Here is an 18,070-nt window from a genome sequence, read left to right as displayed (position 1 = left end):
AAAATTGCACAAAAGATATTTTAGGTTGCATCCAATGAAATCCAAGATCATGATTCATTCGTGAATATAATTTTCGTCCCTATCGTTGGTATTCATTTCATTTGATCATCATAAATCAGCTACAGACGCGACATGAATTCACTAATAACGCACTACAATATGAACATGGTCATTGGTCAGTAACGTTATCACTCCAGCGGATCGCAAGGTACGACTACACGAGACACAATAATCAGTCCCATTACTCATTATTAGAATAAAATCAACAAGAACGGCAAGAAATCGTAGTTTCGCACGCCAAATATTTACGAATCATTAAGAGCAAAAGTCGGCTATTATTTTTAAGCCAACAGGTTTATTTCTCAGGTTGGTAAGGCTAAGTTGGATATAAATCCTTGTGTTTGCAAGTGGTATTTTATAACTTAACACTGCAATAACTTGACAAAAACACACTTTAAATACTCACTCTAACCATCAAAATCTTCAAAATAATCAACGGCTTACAGTTACGGGAACTTACTAATTAAGTATGAACCTGAGAGTTGCTTATCTAGAGCTTGAATTTCCAGGGATTGAACTCTAAAACACATTCCCCAAAGAAGTTATTGACCCTTTCATCGAAGCCCTGTTTAAGACTTGCAGATAATTAAACTACCAGGGATGGAATTGAGAAAAATAAGAAGGAGAACTATTTCCAATTATAGACGCGTTTGATGTCGCTGGTTTCTTTAACTATTTTTCATTGTTCCAATACCTATTATGATGGTGGGCTATACGAGTGTTCATTTTCTAACCGATTGCGCCCGACGCTATCGGGTAATTTCCCTTAAAAATGCAATGCTTTTTCGATTAAATTACGCATGAAACAGAAAAAAATTGTGACAGTTTTCCTTAACTAGTAGACGTTGAGAAACCTTAATCAAACAATAATAACAACCTTAATCAAAAAATACAGAATGAGCGGTATGAAATAATTCAAAATGATGGACAACTAAAATGAGCATTTAACACGCCAACCTACAACCAACATAGAGGTGACCTTCTGGATTAACAAGTTTGGCATCGCATTACATAAATATGCCATTAACAACATATATATTTTAGGAAAATGTTACGCTAAAATTACGCAACATAACTGAAGCAAGTAAATTTTTTTAACATTTAAAAACGAATGTGTGCTGTCTTAAGAGAAAACACTCCTATAATGCTATAATGTTTGGTTCTTTCCCGGCGAACAATTGAAGACAATGGGCGATTCCTGAATACCTCAAGACGATGGGCGAGTTGCTGATCGAAACGTTGCAAGGAGACATGGAGACATGACCCGGTGCAAAACCCGAGAAGTATTTACTCTTATACTGTGCCTTTTTTCCTGAATTATTAATTTTACTCCCTTCAAGGGAATATCTCGAGAGATATAATGAATAATTAGCAAAATTCCCACGGATCTGCTTTTTCACTTTCTATATTTTCCACGAATAATGGTTGCAGACACATTTTCTCGGAAATCTTTTTTCTTCGTCGATATGAAATCCCACAAATTCCACTTAGAGACGGAGCACTCTTTGACATACTCTCATCTAGCGCCTACTAAGATTTTTTACTGATTAAAGGACCTCCATTCCTTAATCCATCTCCATGCAAATGCCACTAAAGCCTCCGATCGACTTTTATCAACTTCTTTCAAAGCCCAATACCGGAGCCCGAGAACGAAATGTAGCGACTCATATAAAATCTTGCTGCGATACTTTTTCTTCTAAATGGACGAAATATTTCCCGATAGCCAAAAAATGAATTTCCTTTCCTATATTTTTTATCATCTTTTCCCTCAAAGTCCATATTCTTATAAGAGTGCACGGAGTCCTTCCAAACGTTTCTAATTGTCGACTTCAAAGCTTTGTGCATTGTTGGAGAGGCTCCAGCAAAAGATGCTATCGCAGCCAGTGCCAGCCTATGGGTATCAGCGTGTAAAAGCTGTGTATCATCGATGAACATCCATCGTCATCCTTAAAACTATCGATTAGAATGTTTTAATTGATAGAAGAATGTTTTCTGTGCCATCGCAATAAAAATAGGGCATTGAGAAAACAGGTTCGTATTTAAAGACAATTGAGCGGGATACAATTATTATTGAGATTCTAGAACAATACTATGCGTCGAAGGTATCACTTTTCTGTATTAGAACGAAAAGGAACCACGTATTTTACATCTTGAGTGACAACATAGATTTCGAAAACTCAGTCTTTCACTACTGGCGTGAGAGGGACAAATTCTAGCTTTAGCGGTTAATGGCTTCTTAAAATAATCAGGACTGGCAGGATACTATGACTTAGAAGGACCCCAATATTCAATGCATAACTCTAATGTAAGGAATTCGCTGTCAATATTCGGCGCTATGACTATATTAGCCATAGATTATGCAGTAAAACGTATCGTATAGTTCAGAAAAACTTATATTACAGTGGCAAATGGATGTGTTAAAAATTTAGATGGCAAGCGACACTACTACACTTAAAAAAAGGAAATAAGTGGTTGAGCAAAATGTCCCCCAGCTTCTGAAGTAAGGAACAATGCTTCAAATTCGGTTGTATTTTACGAAACCCACGAAATAGAAAAGCGAGAAAACATTTTGCAAATGCACACCAGAGGAGACGACGTGGTCAGACAGCTGGGGCCATTTACGACTTTAATGCCAGCAACATAATTTGTCCGAAAATTTTCGCCGAAGGGAATCAAATTAAGGTGGAGAAAAACCTGGAATAAGCATCTATATGCGCAAGGTGGAGTAGTCCTCGGAAAGGTAAACCGTTCAACAACCCGTAAAAAGATCTTATGCTTTCCCGGCGTACGCTGGTAGTAAAGGCTGCTCGGGTCATCCACCGGGTTATCTCCTCTACGGATCTCGGCGTTTCGGGGTCGTACTCCTAAACGTCGGTAGCCATGGAAAAGAGTACCCGAGCAGCCTTCACCACGTTCAACATCCCATTTGAAGAACTGAGTATTGTGTCAACGGCTTTCTCTGGAGCCTACGAAGAGTGCACCGAGTACAAGGTCCCACTAAATATTTTCTACGAATAAATCACTTTTTGGCTACGCCAATGCTGATCTCCGCGTACCCCGTAACATCAAATCAAAACGATAGGAGGAAGTAAGAAAACTTTTCAAATACCACTTCAGTTAAATTAAATTGATTCGAGTTCACATGCTTCACTGCACCGCAGCTTCATCAGAAGTCATGACCCTTGACCATGACCCATGAAAATGACCAATTTACCGGAGCCAAAGCGAAGGCATTGGTAGGGAAACGTTGGGATCAACCTAAAATTGATACGACGACATAGTCCAAAAGCATTTTTTTTATCAATTGATTTATCCAAATTTATCCTAAAGCTTAAAAGACACCAACTACTTTTTTAAACGGCAACAACGGATTTCCCGGCGAAAAGTATTGATAAAATCTTCTCAACTTAGGCACCAGGTTATTTACGGCCAACGTTTCGATGAGAAAATCCTACGACGTCATCAGGGCTAAGACTGATGTATTATTCAATCTTAGACCTGATTACGACGAGGAAGTTTCTCATCGAAACTTTGGCCTCTAACAGTCTAACCCCGTGCCACACCCGAGAATATTTTATCAACTATTTTTTTTCATTTCAAAATGCAATAACTCGTTTCCCAAGCATTCTTATCATGTCCGTAGGAATTATCGATTCGTTCGTAAGACCGCAGATCTACGCAAAAATCGTAAAGGCATTTTTTCCGCTTTATGCCCTTTCTCCCTGACCATAGAAAATACATGATCGAACTCGAAAGAAGGAAGGTAGATATCGGGAACCGCTCGGAACCAATAAGAGCATAAAATCGAACCACCTCATCCATGCAAAAGGGCCATCCTAAACTCACCAATTTGATATCCTCCTCCCTCGCAAAACTTCTCCGGAGAACACCTCTTCTCCCCTCCACTCCCTAACCCGCCGTTCTTGCAAGTGAACGGAAATGGATCGATCAGGAGACACGTTTCACGCTTCGGATAATTACGATTTATGCGCAGCGACGCCGGCAGCTGTCTCCAGAGCCCTCAGGGGCGGTCGTTGGCCACGGGAGGAGCGCTCGCTGAGCCGACGGCGGCCATGTCCCGCCGAAACAGACAGCTCTGAACCCGTTGGGGGACACGGGGGAACGGCCTCCCAACCGAATTAAGCACCTGGACGACAGGTATAGGTACTCTCTCTCTCTCCAAAACGCCAATTACCAATTCAAAAGAATCAATTGAGGGGTTGAAAAGCCACGGGGTACAAGTGATTTTATTTTCTAAACAGAGTTAGGTATAGAAATAAGGTAAAGAAAACAAATGATATCAACTAGATATTTAGTAGTGAATTTAATTTCCACTAAATGCAGGCACCGAACACATACTCATTTCCTTTCGCCACAAAGTTTTTCATGTATTTTTCTATCATATGTTCAACAGATTCAGGCTTTAATTGGTGGAAGTTAGACATATTTAAATAAATGAAAGATCGTAGCACTTTTCCACAAGAATTTTTAATGCGTACAACGCGTACCAGATGATGGCTCAGTGAGCCGAAACGCGTTGTACGCATTAAAAATTCTTGTGGAAAAGTGCTACGATCTTTTATTTATTTAAATATTTTTCTATCAATATACGAGCTTAAATCTGTTTAGAAAAAAATCACTTGTACCTCTAGGCTTATCATCCCCCTCAATTATCTTGGATTCTTTAAGTCCCACGAGTTTCCATCATTGCAGTTTCTCCACAACAATCGAATTTATTACTTTTATTTCTTTTGTTCTACCACACTGTGATCAAATTTACCACCAATTTTATCGATCATAAACAGCCATTTTTATAAGAAGAGCTGTACACTTAACATCTTATAACTCGAGAAATGATCTACCTGGACACGAAAGTCTCCGGTGCAGTGTAGAGATGTTGAGTCCTCTTACATATCAGTATGGAATAGATAAAATCCTTATTTTCCAACTCATTAATAGGTGAAAAGAGTGATATCGGTGATATTTCGCAGAAAATAGGGCCTTTCGAGGTTCATACCACTATGTCGCACATTCAAATAAATTAAGATAAAAGAAAACGCTACACTCTACCACTGAGTTAATGCCCTTTCATAAGCATGTTTTAATAAACAAAAAGTATTTGTTGCGGATGCAAGTTTGATTCAAAATAAACCGATAGACTTTCCATGCTTCTTTGGGTATTAAAATGCACGTTATGGGCGGCCCTTCCTTTATTCGGGTAAACGCCCTAACCCACTGCAGTTTTATTCCGGAGAAGCCCACCACTACATATAATTTCATGATGATGCATGGATAATCTTTAGCTCTGATGACGTGAATGTGGATAATCGGTAGTTAGCTGTAGTGAGCTCGAGCAGTAACGAATAAAATAAGAGTTATAAACGCTGAGAATTAAAAAAATACGTCGGTAGAGTATTTCAGTGGAGATTAAACAACAGCTAAAAGTATGATGAGTGTCACCCCAAAAAATTTCCAGTTCTTGCTGCTCAATATCTAATCGCGAACACGATTGAAGGCATCCACTAAAACGCGGGTATGTCAACCTATGCGAGGCCCCAGGAACACAGGCAGCACGTTCTTCAAAGAACGACATTCTCAGAGGCACCTCAGCCAGTACCTACCCCGCTCAGTTGCCGCAGCGCTCTCGAGGAACCAATACTGTGGATTATCTCAGTTAAAGGGATCGTTATTTCTCAGAAAAAAATTATTTTGTTCCATAATTGTTTCCTGAACTTCGTCAACTGAAGAATAACAGGCTTGGCACAAGTACCTACAGAACGAAATTCTGAATGGTATATTTTTGACATTAAATTAAAACTGGGGGTAGAAAATAATTAAGAGAATTGGGATAGAGAAATCGGCTTGAAGCGAGACCGAATTCACGACCTTGAATACCAAGCGAAATCGAAAACTGTCACCATAGTTATAGGAATTACTTTTCGCTAAAGTAAGAAACTAATTAACGAATCTTCTCGAATGCTTCGACCCAAATGAATTAATGTAATCATAAATCGCAATAATGGATTTATAGTCATTCATTTTTAGGTACAAACCAATACTTGGATTTTTAAGACGCATTCAGGTAGATAAAAAAAAACAAAAAAACATTAAAACTGTAATTTCAACCGATTCAGGCTTGGTAGAGTGGAAGTTCGACATATTGAAATAAAATGTGGTGGCACTTTTCCACAATTATTTAATGCGACGCATTTCGCCTCACAGACCCATCATCTGGTATCAGTAAGAGTTTGGCCTCATATGCTCTGCTAGCATTCCGAATAAGTCCTCTCAATAAAAAGACCAACATGACCAAGAATTTAAGTTCTAGGCAACAACCTTTGCACTGACTCTACATGCTATGTATCCTCTACGCATTTTTTCCTCATCCAGTACGCTAAATATAAGTCTTCGCCTAACACACCAATCCACCTAAACCGAAATATAATAAGCTGAAAAAAATTGATATCCTCGTACCGAAGCTATGAACCAAAATGGGCCCTTCAAGTTCAATTTCTTGGAAAGACTCTGAAAGAGGCTTGCAGACATGTCTGAGTCACCGGAACGATGAGAGGGAAATAAAAAATAGTGTTCACGGGAATAGGGCGAGAGTCACGACTGGATTAATGGGCAGACGATCGCGCTCACCGCTTCCCCACCACTGCTCTCCCACTCCAAAAATAGCGCGGGAGAGGACAAAAAAATCATCGCGCATGGAGATTACTGCTCACCTTATATTGGGTCGGCTTTTTTTCGCATGCCCGCATGTCCGTAAAAAGAACGGGGCGCTCGAAAGTACCACGCCATGGCGACTTCGTTGATTGCGATGAGTTTTTAGGGAGTTACAGAACTAGAAAATAATTTTATGAATTTTTGCGAGCATTTGCTGAAAACGAAGGTGAATATTTCAGCAACTTTCCAAGCATGTTTCTTTTTAAGTTAAAGTGGTTTTTGAAAAATAATACATGAATTTTCACTTTCATCGCATCAATTGGCAATTATTTTCGACCAGGGGAGCGTGGTAATGTCGTAGGGACGGTGCGTGGCTGCTGGCCGAAAGGGTCTTGGTTCAAACCCTACGACACCCCCTAACAAATCTTCCATAAATATATAAAAGAGGATGTTTGTTTGTCTGTCCGATTTGCGTTTCCATACGGCCGCAAGGATTGCGACCAAAGTTGCGTACATAGGTGCATCTCATGCTCCCGAAACCCGTACTGCTACATTCGGCTTCGTCCGACGCGTCCTTTACGCCGTTTCCTCATTACCGTTTGTTACGTCACGTCATACAGCTTCTACAGTTGGCCATCCTGCCGGGCACACCTCTTCCCTCGCTCTAAGAGAAGACAAAAATCCTGCCATGTTAGTATGAATTCCAAGTTCCAAGTTTCCTACTTATCTGGGTACTATCCTTCCCGAGCAACGCCGGGTGACCCCTAAGCGCAAAGTGGCCCAAGGAAAATTTCGAGTCGGCACAAGGTAAGACACTACCCCCACCCCTATCCTGTAAGTATAGTATTGATTTTTTTCGGTTTTGTTATCCACCTGAGTGAGTCTTAAAAATCCAAATATTGGTCTGTGGCTAAAAATGAACTGCTATAAATCCATTATTGTGATTTATGATTACATTAATGCATTTGGGTCACAGCAGTCGAGAATATTCCATAATTAATTTATCCTGTAATTGAAATTCACACGCTCAAGCATTATTCCGGGCTTGAGCTCTACCTTCACCTATCACAATCATCCCTCGCGTTAAATTACCGAGTGATTTGATACCAAGATAGAAATAAGAGATTAGATGGATAGATATAGAAATAGATGGTTTATTTAACGAAGCGAGTATCAAAGGAACATAGTTTGCGACTAGTTGATTAAACCAAATTGTTTCAGGAAAAAACTACGTCATTTCTATTTATTTATTTTATTTTTATTTCTCACCGCTATGCAATAATTCTCCTCGATGAGTAAAATATGATTACTTACATGGATAAAAGACTCAACCTTTGGAAAAACTGCGACTGAAAATTGCTCCAATTTCCGTTGAAAATAAACCCAATGGCCAATAACTTGGCTAAATACAAAAAAATATATTCCGTATTGCCTGAGAGAGGAAGAGAGACGGATGATATAACACCAAACCGAGGTATGGCAATATCTAATTCCAAGGACTTCCATTTATTGACACTCAAAAGTTTTAATACGCTTCGCAGCGATGTACTTGGCTCCTCCGATTGGTAAATTAGGTCAGGAAGGTACTCCAAAAATCCCCGTTAGTAATTCCATACTAGCGACCTACATCTCGTAAATTTACCAACGCCCAGATTGAGAGAACTTGGAAAACATTCTCATTTTGATTTGTGACCTCTATATGAAACACAAAACACATGCCCACTTTCGAAGGAATTAGTCGGTGTGGAGGAAGAAAGCCGATCTTCTCATCCAGAGGAATCAATTTATAACTCTAACAGTGGCGCCGACGCCATGGGGCCTGAGGGGGCCCGAGCCCCTTCAAAGATTCGTTTGGGGGGCCGGAGCCCCCTCAATAATTCAAGAAAATAATTAAGTTATATTATGCGTTGTGAAATCACAAAAATATATAAGTAATTTTTATTTCCCATGTTTGACGTTAGTTACCTTTTAAAATAAATTCAACAATGTGTGTTGAAACAAATAATTATAAGGTTAAGCAACTGAATCAAGTGGTGTGAATCACGGCAGTGTTTCGGTGCTGCAACACACTTTGAAATTAACCTCTTCCCGGGGCAAGACCTCCGATATGGGCCCCCCCAATATTTTTCATAAGTCGGCGCCCCTGAACTCTAACGATGAAAGATTTTCGTGAGGAATCTCCATCATTATCGATTCCTAGACGTACGGAAAAGAAAACAATTCAGAAGTCGGCAATTCCTCGGAAAATACTCCCGTTTCTAAATTCGGAGCATTCACAGTCGTGATATGATTCGCCTTTCTCTATTTCCAACATAATATGTCCCAACCCATATAACGTATTATGTAAACCCCATCCATGACTCAAATCCTCCAAAAACCAACACATCGATGCGAAATGAAGGAAATATTCCAAATATGCAAAGTACCATCTGGTAATCAGTGGCGTAACTATGGGGTGAATGAGGGGGATGATTCCCCCCTCCAAAGCCTCATAGAAATAAAAATAATATTCAAAACTATTGTCTAGTTTTGACTTATAGTAAATTTTAACGCAACCTTTCAATGAAACCCAAATTTTAAGCGCTTAAATCATGTAGAATGTATTTGCAGGCATGTCATTAATCCAAAATTTTCCTAAAAGTAGGGGTAGGAGATCGCCCTTCGCCCATCCCCTCTCATCCCCCCCCCCCCCCCCCCAGAGCATATTCCTAGTTACTCCACTGCTGGTAATGATAAAGACATTAAAACTATTCGGGAAATCGATATCACTGAAGTAACTGCAGCATTATATCTCGAAAAATTATAAAATCGAAAAAGTAAGCAAATTTTACTTCGTATCGTAATTGATGCTCGATTGCTGCTACCTTCTAACACTTTCGATTTCATGATGACTAAAAGGAGTCTAGGCTGCAGAATTTCCAGATTTTTCTACTGTTTCCTGCTGATAATAATAATAATCATTTCCTCTCACGTTACTCACCTGCCTCCTTCAGTCAAAATTAGGTCATTTCCCTGAATGAATATTGCAAAATTCTTTCGGATGAAAAACGGCCATCATTTATTTTCATCACTCGAAATTGGACCAATTTTGACCGTAGTGAAGATTAAGAAAATCCTTGGCCGCGGACCAAAAATCTTTTCGAGCATCATCTCGTGAATCTGGATTAGGCTAAGTGTAGGGGGTCGCAAAAATGAAGTGATGCGGCTTGATCAAAAATAATTTCCCCGCTTCCGAAACGGGAGGCGCAGCGAAAATTTGAAGAGCACGCGATGGGCCGAAATATTTTAGGAATCGTCTCCAAGTGAGACAGACGAGCGGCGGACTCCGCAAGGGAGTATAGGTACTCTTCTGTTATAGACAGGGGTGATATTTAAAATTCAACAAAAGAATACAATAATTTTTAATAACGATAATTGGCGATTAAAATAGCTAATATCGGGACGATAATTATCGTCTTACAGAGCATTATAAAATATCATGATAAAATATCTGATATATCACCCAATAAAATATCTCCAGAATCATATAGGATGATACATCGTGATATTTTATCGGACGTGATTTTTTAATCGCAAGAGACTTAATTTAATCGTGATTTTTGTAACGAGGGAGAAATTATGATTTAAATTATCTGGTCATACACAATACAATTTTTACCGGTCAATCTTATCGTCAGTGCCTAGAACTAAACATCCGATATATTTTCATGTCATGATGTTATCCGTAATTTTACAAATCGTGAATTATCTTCCTCACCTTGACCGGAGTTCCCGCGTTCGCTATCCCAACACGATAAAGTATTCACAAGCGGACAGTTTGGCAGAAGTGGAGTTCGATGCACTTGGCTGTTTTAATGAGAGCAGAAAACTCGGCCATTTAAACTACTTCTCGTCCAAGGCCTTATCGACCCGAACACTTCTTGTAACTTTTTTTTAACGAGCATGGCTACCATATTGAAATTGTAACTGGCTTTGCCGAATGCGGTACGTGTGTTCCTTCGATATCTTACCACTTACAATTAGATGCGAGACATCAAAAGGGCGTTTAACTCATACGGTGGAAGCACAAAAACCAGAGCAAATACGGATAGAAGAAAAATGTAATTCGGGCAGGAAATTAGTTTATCCCTTGATTTTTTAAAATATTTTTTGCTGAAATCATGATAGTATACGGAAGGAAGAGGATAGGCATATTTCATAAACAAAATTACTCAATTTATAATCAAGCACTGTTAAGTAAACCAGGAAATCTAATCAATAATATGCTCACTGTCTCACCAAATCTTGCAAGGCCATTTTTTTCGTAAATCATGCAGGGAGTGGGACGGAATCACTATCATATATTTTTCTAAAAAATATGTTTTAGCCCATAAGAGAAATTTAAAAAGACAACTTTTTCGGCCAAAATTACCTTATAAAGTCACATCATTGAAAATGTATAAAAAATGGCCGGTTTACTGAGCGAGAGGAAAATGGTAAATTTTCAGATGCCAATAATTCGAGCAATAACGAGGCAGGGTAGAATTTCTTCATTTCGAATACATTTCCCACAATTTAAATAGCATGTAAATATTTAAGTTCTTTTAGGTTTCGAGTAGAAAATGTTAATGAGGATATTAAAATCACACTTTTTGAAAAATCTCCAAACTGTGTCAACTTTTATTGGTAGCGTTACATACTTCTTGTAGCCCAAAAGTTCTATCAAAGCTTCTTCAACATCCCGTGGCCCTTTGATTCATCAAGGCTCGATTGTATTTTGAAATTCCTCCATAAACTTCCAACAGATATACGAGCGAAATCCATCAGGTACGATGGACATTAGTAAATCATACTATTCAGGCCGAGGTCTCGTCTCAACAATAAAACGTTATCGTTCTTTTTCACACGATTTATTCAATACTAAATAAATATTGAATAAATCGTGTGAAAAAGTAGCATAACTTTTTATTGTTCAGAATGGATTTTCACAAAGTAAAGCCAGAAACAATTGAGTCTCGTCTCAAGTTCGCAGCAAATTCTAACGCGCCTAGAGCTCGAGCTTCACCTACGATTAAAGCGATAACAACCCACGCAATAACACACCTAGACGTAAATACTATCCTAGCACTTTCTGCGGAGCAACTAAGAACTATAGAGTAGGGCTGAACGTTCATCACTCCCCGCGGTAGCGCAGGAAAAAGGAAACGAATGAGAATTTTCAAGTGGCAGAGAGGCGGAAGTCATTTGCCTCTTAAAGGTCGCGCAATTAACAGCGGAACATGGGGGAAGCGAAATGAACCAAGGGGAGCAACGGCGTCGGTAACCGCCTCGAATACAAAAAGACGACCGCGGTGATGCAGCGAAATTCATAAAAATATGAACGCCGAATTGCGACGCAAATTTAAATGGCAAAAAGATGGAAGAAATATTTTCGACGGAAACACTCAAAACTACTTCGGTCCAATTTTTTCATACCAATGCTTAAAGATATGAGGCAGCTTGGTAATCGTCCTTCCACAAGGATTTCTTGGCTTCTAGGGAAAATGAATATTAATAAGGATTTACCATGATGTACCATAAGTACAGGGTACCAAAAGTAGCGGGTTATGCGCCGGTATTTTTCTTTTACGAGTACAGATAATACTCGTAAAAGACAAAAACCGACGCATAACCCGCTACTTTTAATAGATATTAGGCGCAAATCTTTCCATTCGATCCTTTTATGTCAAATATATTACGATTGCCAATGAAATCGATACATAACCTAAAATACCTGCTCAAATACGATGCGAATCTCAGATAATCATCTCAGAAAAAAAACATTCATGGTGGCCTAAAATTTGTGTACTACTGAAACAAACTTGTGCTCTTTGGCGAAATCGGCTCAGGTTGAGAATAAAACATTAATTTTTTTCACAATTTGGTACTAGTGCTAAAATCCACGCTGCAACCACATACACCGTCATCGCACCTAATTTAAGCCAACGTCTAAAAATAAACTACAACATCGAAACGTGAGGAATAAATACTCTGGATGATCACAAAAAAATAGGAACATGAAAAAGGAAAGTTGTTTCGTGCAAACCACCCGGCGAAACAGACGCTTAACAGCCCAAGTTCCTGTGGCTAACTCCGCCACCATCAACAATGCATTCAATGACAATAACTTGTACAAATAATCATCAAGAGCCCAGAAACTTTTGGAATTTTTACACCTATAAAACATTTGAATTAACCGGTCCAATCCGAATTGAACCCTGAAAGAAGCGAAAAAGTAAAATAGGGAATCTTTTAAGACTTCAAAGATTACAGTTCGTCCGTAAAATCCTATTTGAACAGTTCCGCAAAAAGAAACCTCCAGTTGACACTGCTTAGGCAGTAACAAATTTCAGATCCTTTACGAAAACATTCAAACCACAATCGCCGTGGAACGAAGAAAATTATGAGCAAAGAAATCAAATATATGTTTAAAAGGCAAATTTTACAATAAGCTTTACCATCCCACAAAGAATAAATTCACTAAAGAGAGCTCTGCTCACAGCCTAATGACTTTCGTACTAAGTCTCTATCAGAAGTCGGCCTTCGAAAATTTATTCTTCTGTTCATAAAACTCATTTCCCACAGCTTCCAACATGAATATTCCACAGCTGAAATTAAAGCAACGATACGTTTCATCAGTTTTTCGTGGTTTTTTCGTGGCTTACAGTTCGCGTACCATAAAGGATAGACCACTAGAGACAATCATTCGCTAGAAGAGATTGAGTCAACGGACGTAAGACCCTTTCATAAGTGAGGGCTTTCGCTTGAAATTTATGCGGATTACAGACATAAAGAGCTTACCACCGTGAGTCCCACGATGAGGGCCAAGGAAGCGATGAACGTCAGGAAATACCCCACGCACAATACGAAGGCAGGAACAGGCAGGGTAACTGTAAAGAAGGAAAGAGGAAAAAAATACCAGTAAGTAAAAAGAAGAATAACCAAAATCAACCATAACAGTTGAAACAAAAAAAACGTGATTTAACTCTTCACTAGCCAATTCAATCATAAATTTGTGTTACCAAACGTATTTATTCAGTGGAATAATTGAACAATCAATAATGTTGATCAATAAATAATATCAAACACCCACGTAAAATTAACGCGTTTCATAACATGCACGAGTTTCACCTCAAGCTTTACGCAAGTGAACAATGATGAAGTTTGGAAGGTCGCCAACATTCATGAATTATAATAATGGCTAGATCGCAAAATCTTGGAAATCATTCCCGACGGAGCTAAAATAAGAAATCCTCGTCAAAAAATTGAAAACATGACCTGTGAAATTATTCCGTTGTCATTAAAACGAATTAGACAAGATAAAAATAGGGAAATTTTAAATCGACTGCCTTTGCAGTATTAAGCATGAATAATCCCCTAAGCCGAATGATAAAACTGGAGATTTCCCTAACCACCATGAAGTGAAGCCAAAAACCCATAGGTTACGATTTGGAGTACCAAACGCCTGCAGAATCGATTGTAATTATTATCATAGAATATATACGAGAATAAGTTGCTAAGGGGCTTTCCCATTATCAACGAAAGCTTGGTCGATGGATTGGACGGGGTTGCCAGAAAACTAAGAAAACCAACTTCAGAATTTTGTTAGCACCCCAGTGGTATGTTTTCCTAATGTAATGAAGGGTATCAAAATGAGAAGTAAAGTACATAAGAAATAGCCTCGTTAATGAAAAGCATACTTTGAGACTAATGGCTAAAACTATTCTCTGAACTATAGCCATTAAATTTAGTGCGTTTACTTTGTATACTTTTTTTGTAACTTTGACATCAACAACTTGACGACTAATACCTTCATCGGATCACGAATTACAGGATGCCATTTGAAGTAATTAAGATTATGAAGATTATAATTACAATAGCTAACATTTTAATTATTACGGTGCCTTCCGCGGCGAGTTAATTGGTGATTGTTTTTCGGGTTCATTCCGAGTTGACTCATATTTTGCGGACGACAGTTTCGGGCGCAAAATATGAGTCGATGCGGAATGAACCCGAAAAACAATGACCAACTAACACTATAACTTTACATCGACAATTCCCATCATCATTTTCGTTAACAGCTGAATATGGTGAAAACGCGGGCTACAGAAAATAAAATGAAAAAAATTATTAATGATCTACAATTATTTATGCATCATTGGCAAAATAATTAATTATACATGTGGGAGTCCAAATGCATGCTGCATGCTGGTGATTGATCACCCCCTGCCAAACACCCTAGAGGTGGCTCGCAGGGTAATTTGTAGATGTAGATGTAGATGCATTATCATCTCGCATGCCTATGCATTAAGGTTAGAAGATACCGAAGGCGAAATCGGACGCACACTACTCATGGTACTAAGTACTTATTAATATCCATACTTTACTATTGATTCGCTTCTCAATTTGCTAAATCTTAATTTTACGTCAATTTGATTATTGAATGCATGATTCGTCATATGATGCAGAGAATACCTCTTTTCAAATGCGCATGAAATAGAACCACGCCTCGGAATTGAATGAAACGGCGACGATGCCTACCAGCCCTCACCTGCGTAAACAAGAATATCATTAACATGGAATTCCGAAGGAAGATCTAGCCTAGACGAGAGGAGAGTGGATTCCCAGCAACAAATAGCAAGATTCAAAGATACATTTATTAACACTGAATCACGGCTATCACAAGTGATGAAAGGAAATTGATGAAAAATAGTTAAGCGAATACTAGCGTTTTACTACAGCTTTCTTGACGGTTAGTTTTAGCACATTTTTAGAACATGCATCAATCTTACGTACATGCAAAATTCAAGATTCTGAGAGCAAAAATGCATCATATATTCGATGGTCATTCCCATTTAGAAGAAATAATCTTGCTGTCAATGAAGATAGCCATCTTGATGGGATTAATCTACTGTAGGTAGTTACGCAATAAACATGTATTATTTCTCTCAAAAATAATATTAAGGTTAAAAAATGGAGTACTTCAAAGCAATTACATAATAGGGCGAAAGCTATTCAAATATTATTCCAAAGGATTATTCAGAGTCTCTAGTTAAATTTCCTTCACATCACGAAACATTCATCCATGAGTGATTTCATACACTGGATTCCATGATCATCTATTGATTATCTTGCTATGCTTTTCTTGAATAATTTACTAGGACTGAAAAATATATATTAAGTAGACCTTGAATCATAGTCTTCGAGCAATCCCTCGAATGCATAAGAGGAAAGGCTGAGAATAAAGAGAAAAAGAATGACGTGTCGTGTTTACACAAAGAAACAACATGAATGGAAGGTGTAAGAGACATTACGATCGTCTGAGAACGCACGTTAAGACGCCAAGGACAACTTAAGGCGCCATAAAATTCAACGGCGTAAAATCCCATTAGCAACATCCCATCAACTTCGGAGAACTGTTTGCTCTGTGACGTCATCGGTTACTCCTGAGCTTGGGCACTTCGCTGACCATAACCGGTCGCGATTTTTTTCTCCCGAAAAGAGAAAATTAACACCTAAATGACTCGATTCCTCGCGAAAGCTCTCGTAAAAAAACGAAAGTCTCTACACTACAAGCATGTACTCTGATTCCAGTTAAACAAACGGGCATGCGAATCAACATCGACATCGTACTGGGGAGATGTCAGTATGAACTTCAAATTAATCTGACGTACGAAAGATTTTTTAAAAATCGAACAATAAGACTATTTCTCTGTTTTTCACGTTAATGGTCACGGAAGATGGCTGAATACTGAGTGAAAATGATAGAGAATTGATCTCCAAAAGTCAAAACTAAAGAATATAATTCCTTCCAATAAACAACACCTCATAATAAAATAATACCAACTCCCTGCATGGGAAACCCGGAAAATTATAAAAATAACCTAATTAAACGTTTAGTTCTCGGATATTCACAAAATAGCTTGATATGTCGTCAATCACCCCCCAAAAACAATGTCGAAATCCATCGTCCTTTGATAATTCGGGCTACGTTAACCAGGAATTAAAAAATCTACACAAAATGTACATTTTATGCCATTTTCATTAACAAACACTAATGTGAGTGAAATACTTTCTCCTTTCACTCATGGTTGAATGTCCCGATAAAGGAAAACCAACAACATAATGCAATCATTGGGCTGGTATGAAATTCTGCAGTCACTCGCCTGCACGTACGTACACGACAACCATTTTTTGTAGTTATGCACGTTCTGGATGGAATACTTTTCATCCTCAATCCTTTACCTGACGAAGCCAACTCATATCCTTTTTGCACGCTACATCCACGGAATATCAGTCGTGAATAACGGAGAGCAAACTCTTCGCATGCTACTATAAGAGAGCGCAAAAACCCACCTTAATGTGATTGACAGGCATTAGACCCTTCTTCCATGACGAAGAACGTTCAACCAGGAAGTTCGTAACGGCTGGCCGGAATTCAAGGGATGCGGTTAAGCCTTCGAATTATAGGTCCGAGGAGAGTAACTAATTTGATGCAATGCAGCACTTTGATGGCTACCAACACTTCTTCTTAGGTTACTTCAAAAGTACACATTACAAAATACCATGGCGAAAATTTCCGGCGGAAAACTACAATTGATTTATCTACCTCAAACTTCCCAATTATCAATTCAATATTAATAAGGCCCAGTATAAGCCGCTACATTAGCCAATGTAAAGGGATAATATTCTTAAAAAAAGGGACATTTTTTCCCGACGCTATTCGCCAAAATCCATTGAAAATAAATTAGGCAGAATGAGGATTTGGAAGATGGTCTGAGAGAATACGAAAATTCAATAGTATGGCCTGGAAATTAAGGATACGTAGTAAGAAAGTAGGTAAAATATCCTTTAATGTGTTTGAGGAAGAAACTCGACTTTGAATTCGAGTAAGGAATTTGAAAGCGTAAAAAAATAGCACCCATGTAGAATAAAACTATGCTGATACGAGGTGAAAATCCTTCAATCGTTGTAACAAGGACAAAAAAGATTTGAATAACATTAAAACATTCCAAAAAGCTAAAACGAAGGACGCACGAATTAAGAGCAACATATGAAAAAAGACCGCGACGGCAGAGTCAATCGTTCACCTTCGATTTTTTTAAGTTACCGCCAATTGCACAAAATTATGACCAATTATCTGGCAAAAATATTCAGCCGACTGAAAAAAGTGACCCCTCCCCTTTCTGCCCGAATCAGCTCCCTGATTTCTTCGGATATTATTTTCTCCTTCCGTTCAAGCAAAAAAAAAAAACTTTTTGACCATTGGAGAAAAAACTCACTGACATACTTTTCAGCGGTAGAATAACTATGTGAAAAATGT

General features: G+C 38.5%; 1 protein-coding gene across 3 annotated transcripts in view; it reads right to left on the bottom strand.

Moving 5' to 3' along the window:
• Nucleotides 1–18,070, bottom strand: part of LOC124153744 — a 194,237-nt gene that overhangs the window by 19,052 nt on the left and 157,115 nt on the right. For all 3 annotated transcript variants that reach the window (XM_046527088.1, XM_046527087.1, XM_046527086.1), the window contains exon 3: nucleotides 13,549–13,637. In XM_046527088.1, coding sequence (XP_046383044.1) covers nucleotides 13,549–13,637 — 89 coding nt within the window. The remainder of the gene's footprint in view (nucleotides 1–13,548; nucleotides 13,638–18,070) is intronic.

This window comes from Ischnura elegans, chromosome 2 (genome assembly GCF_921293095.1).
Source record: "Ischnura elegans chromosome 2, ioIscEleg1.1, whole genome shotgun sequence".
Lineage (NCBI taxonomy): Eukaryota > Metazoa > Arthropoda > Insecta > Odonata > Coenagrionidae > Ischnura > Ischnura elegans.
This window is presented reverse-complemented; position numbering and strand designations above follow the sequence as displayed.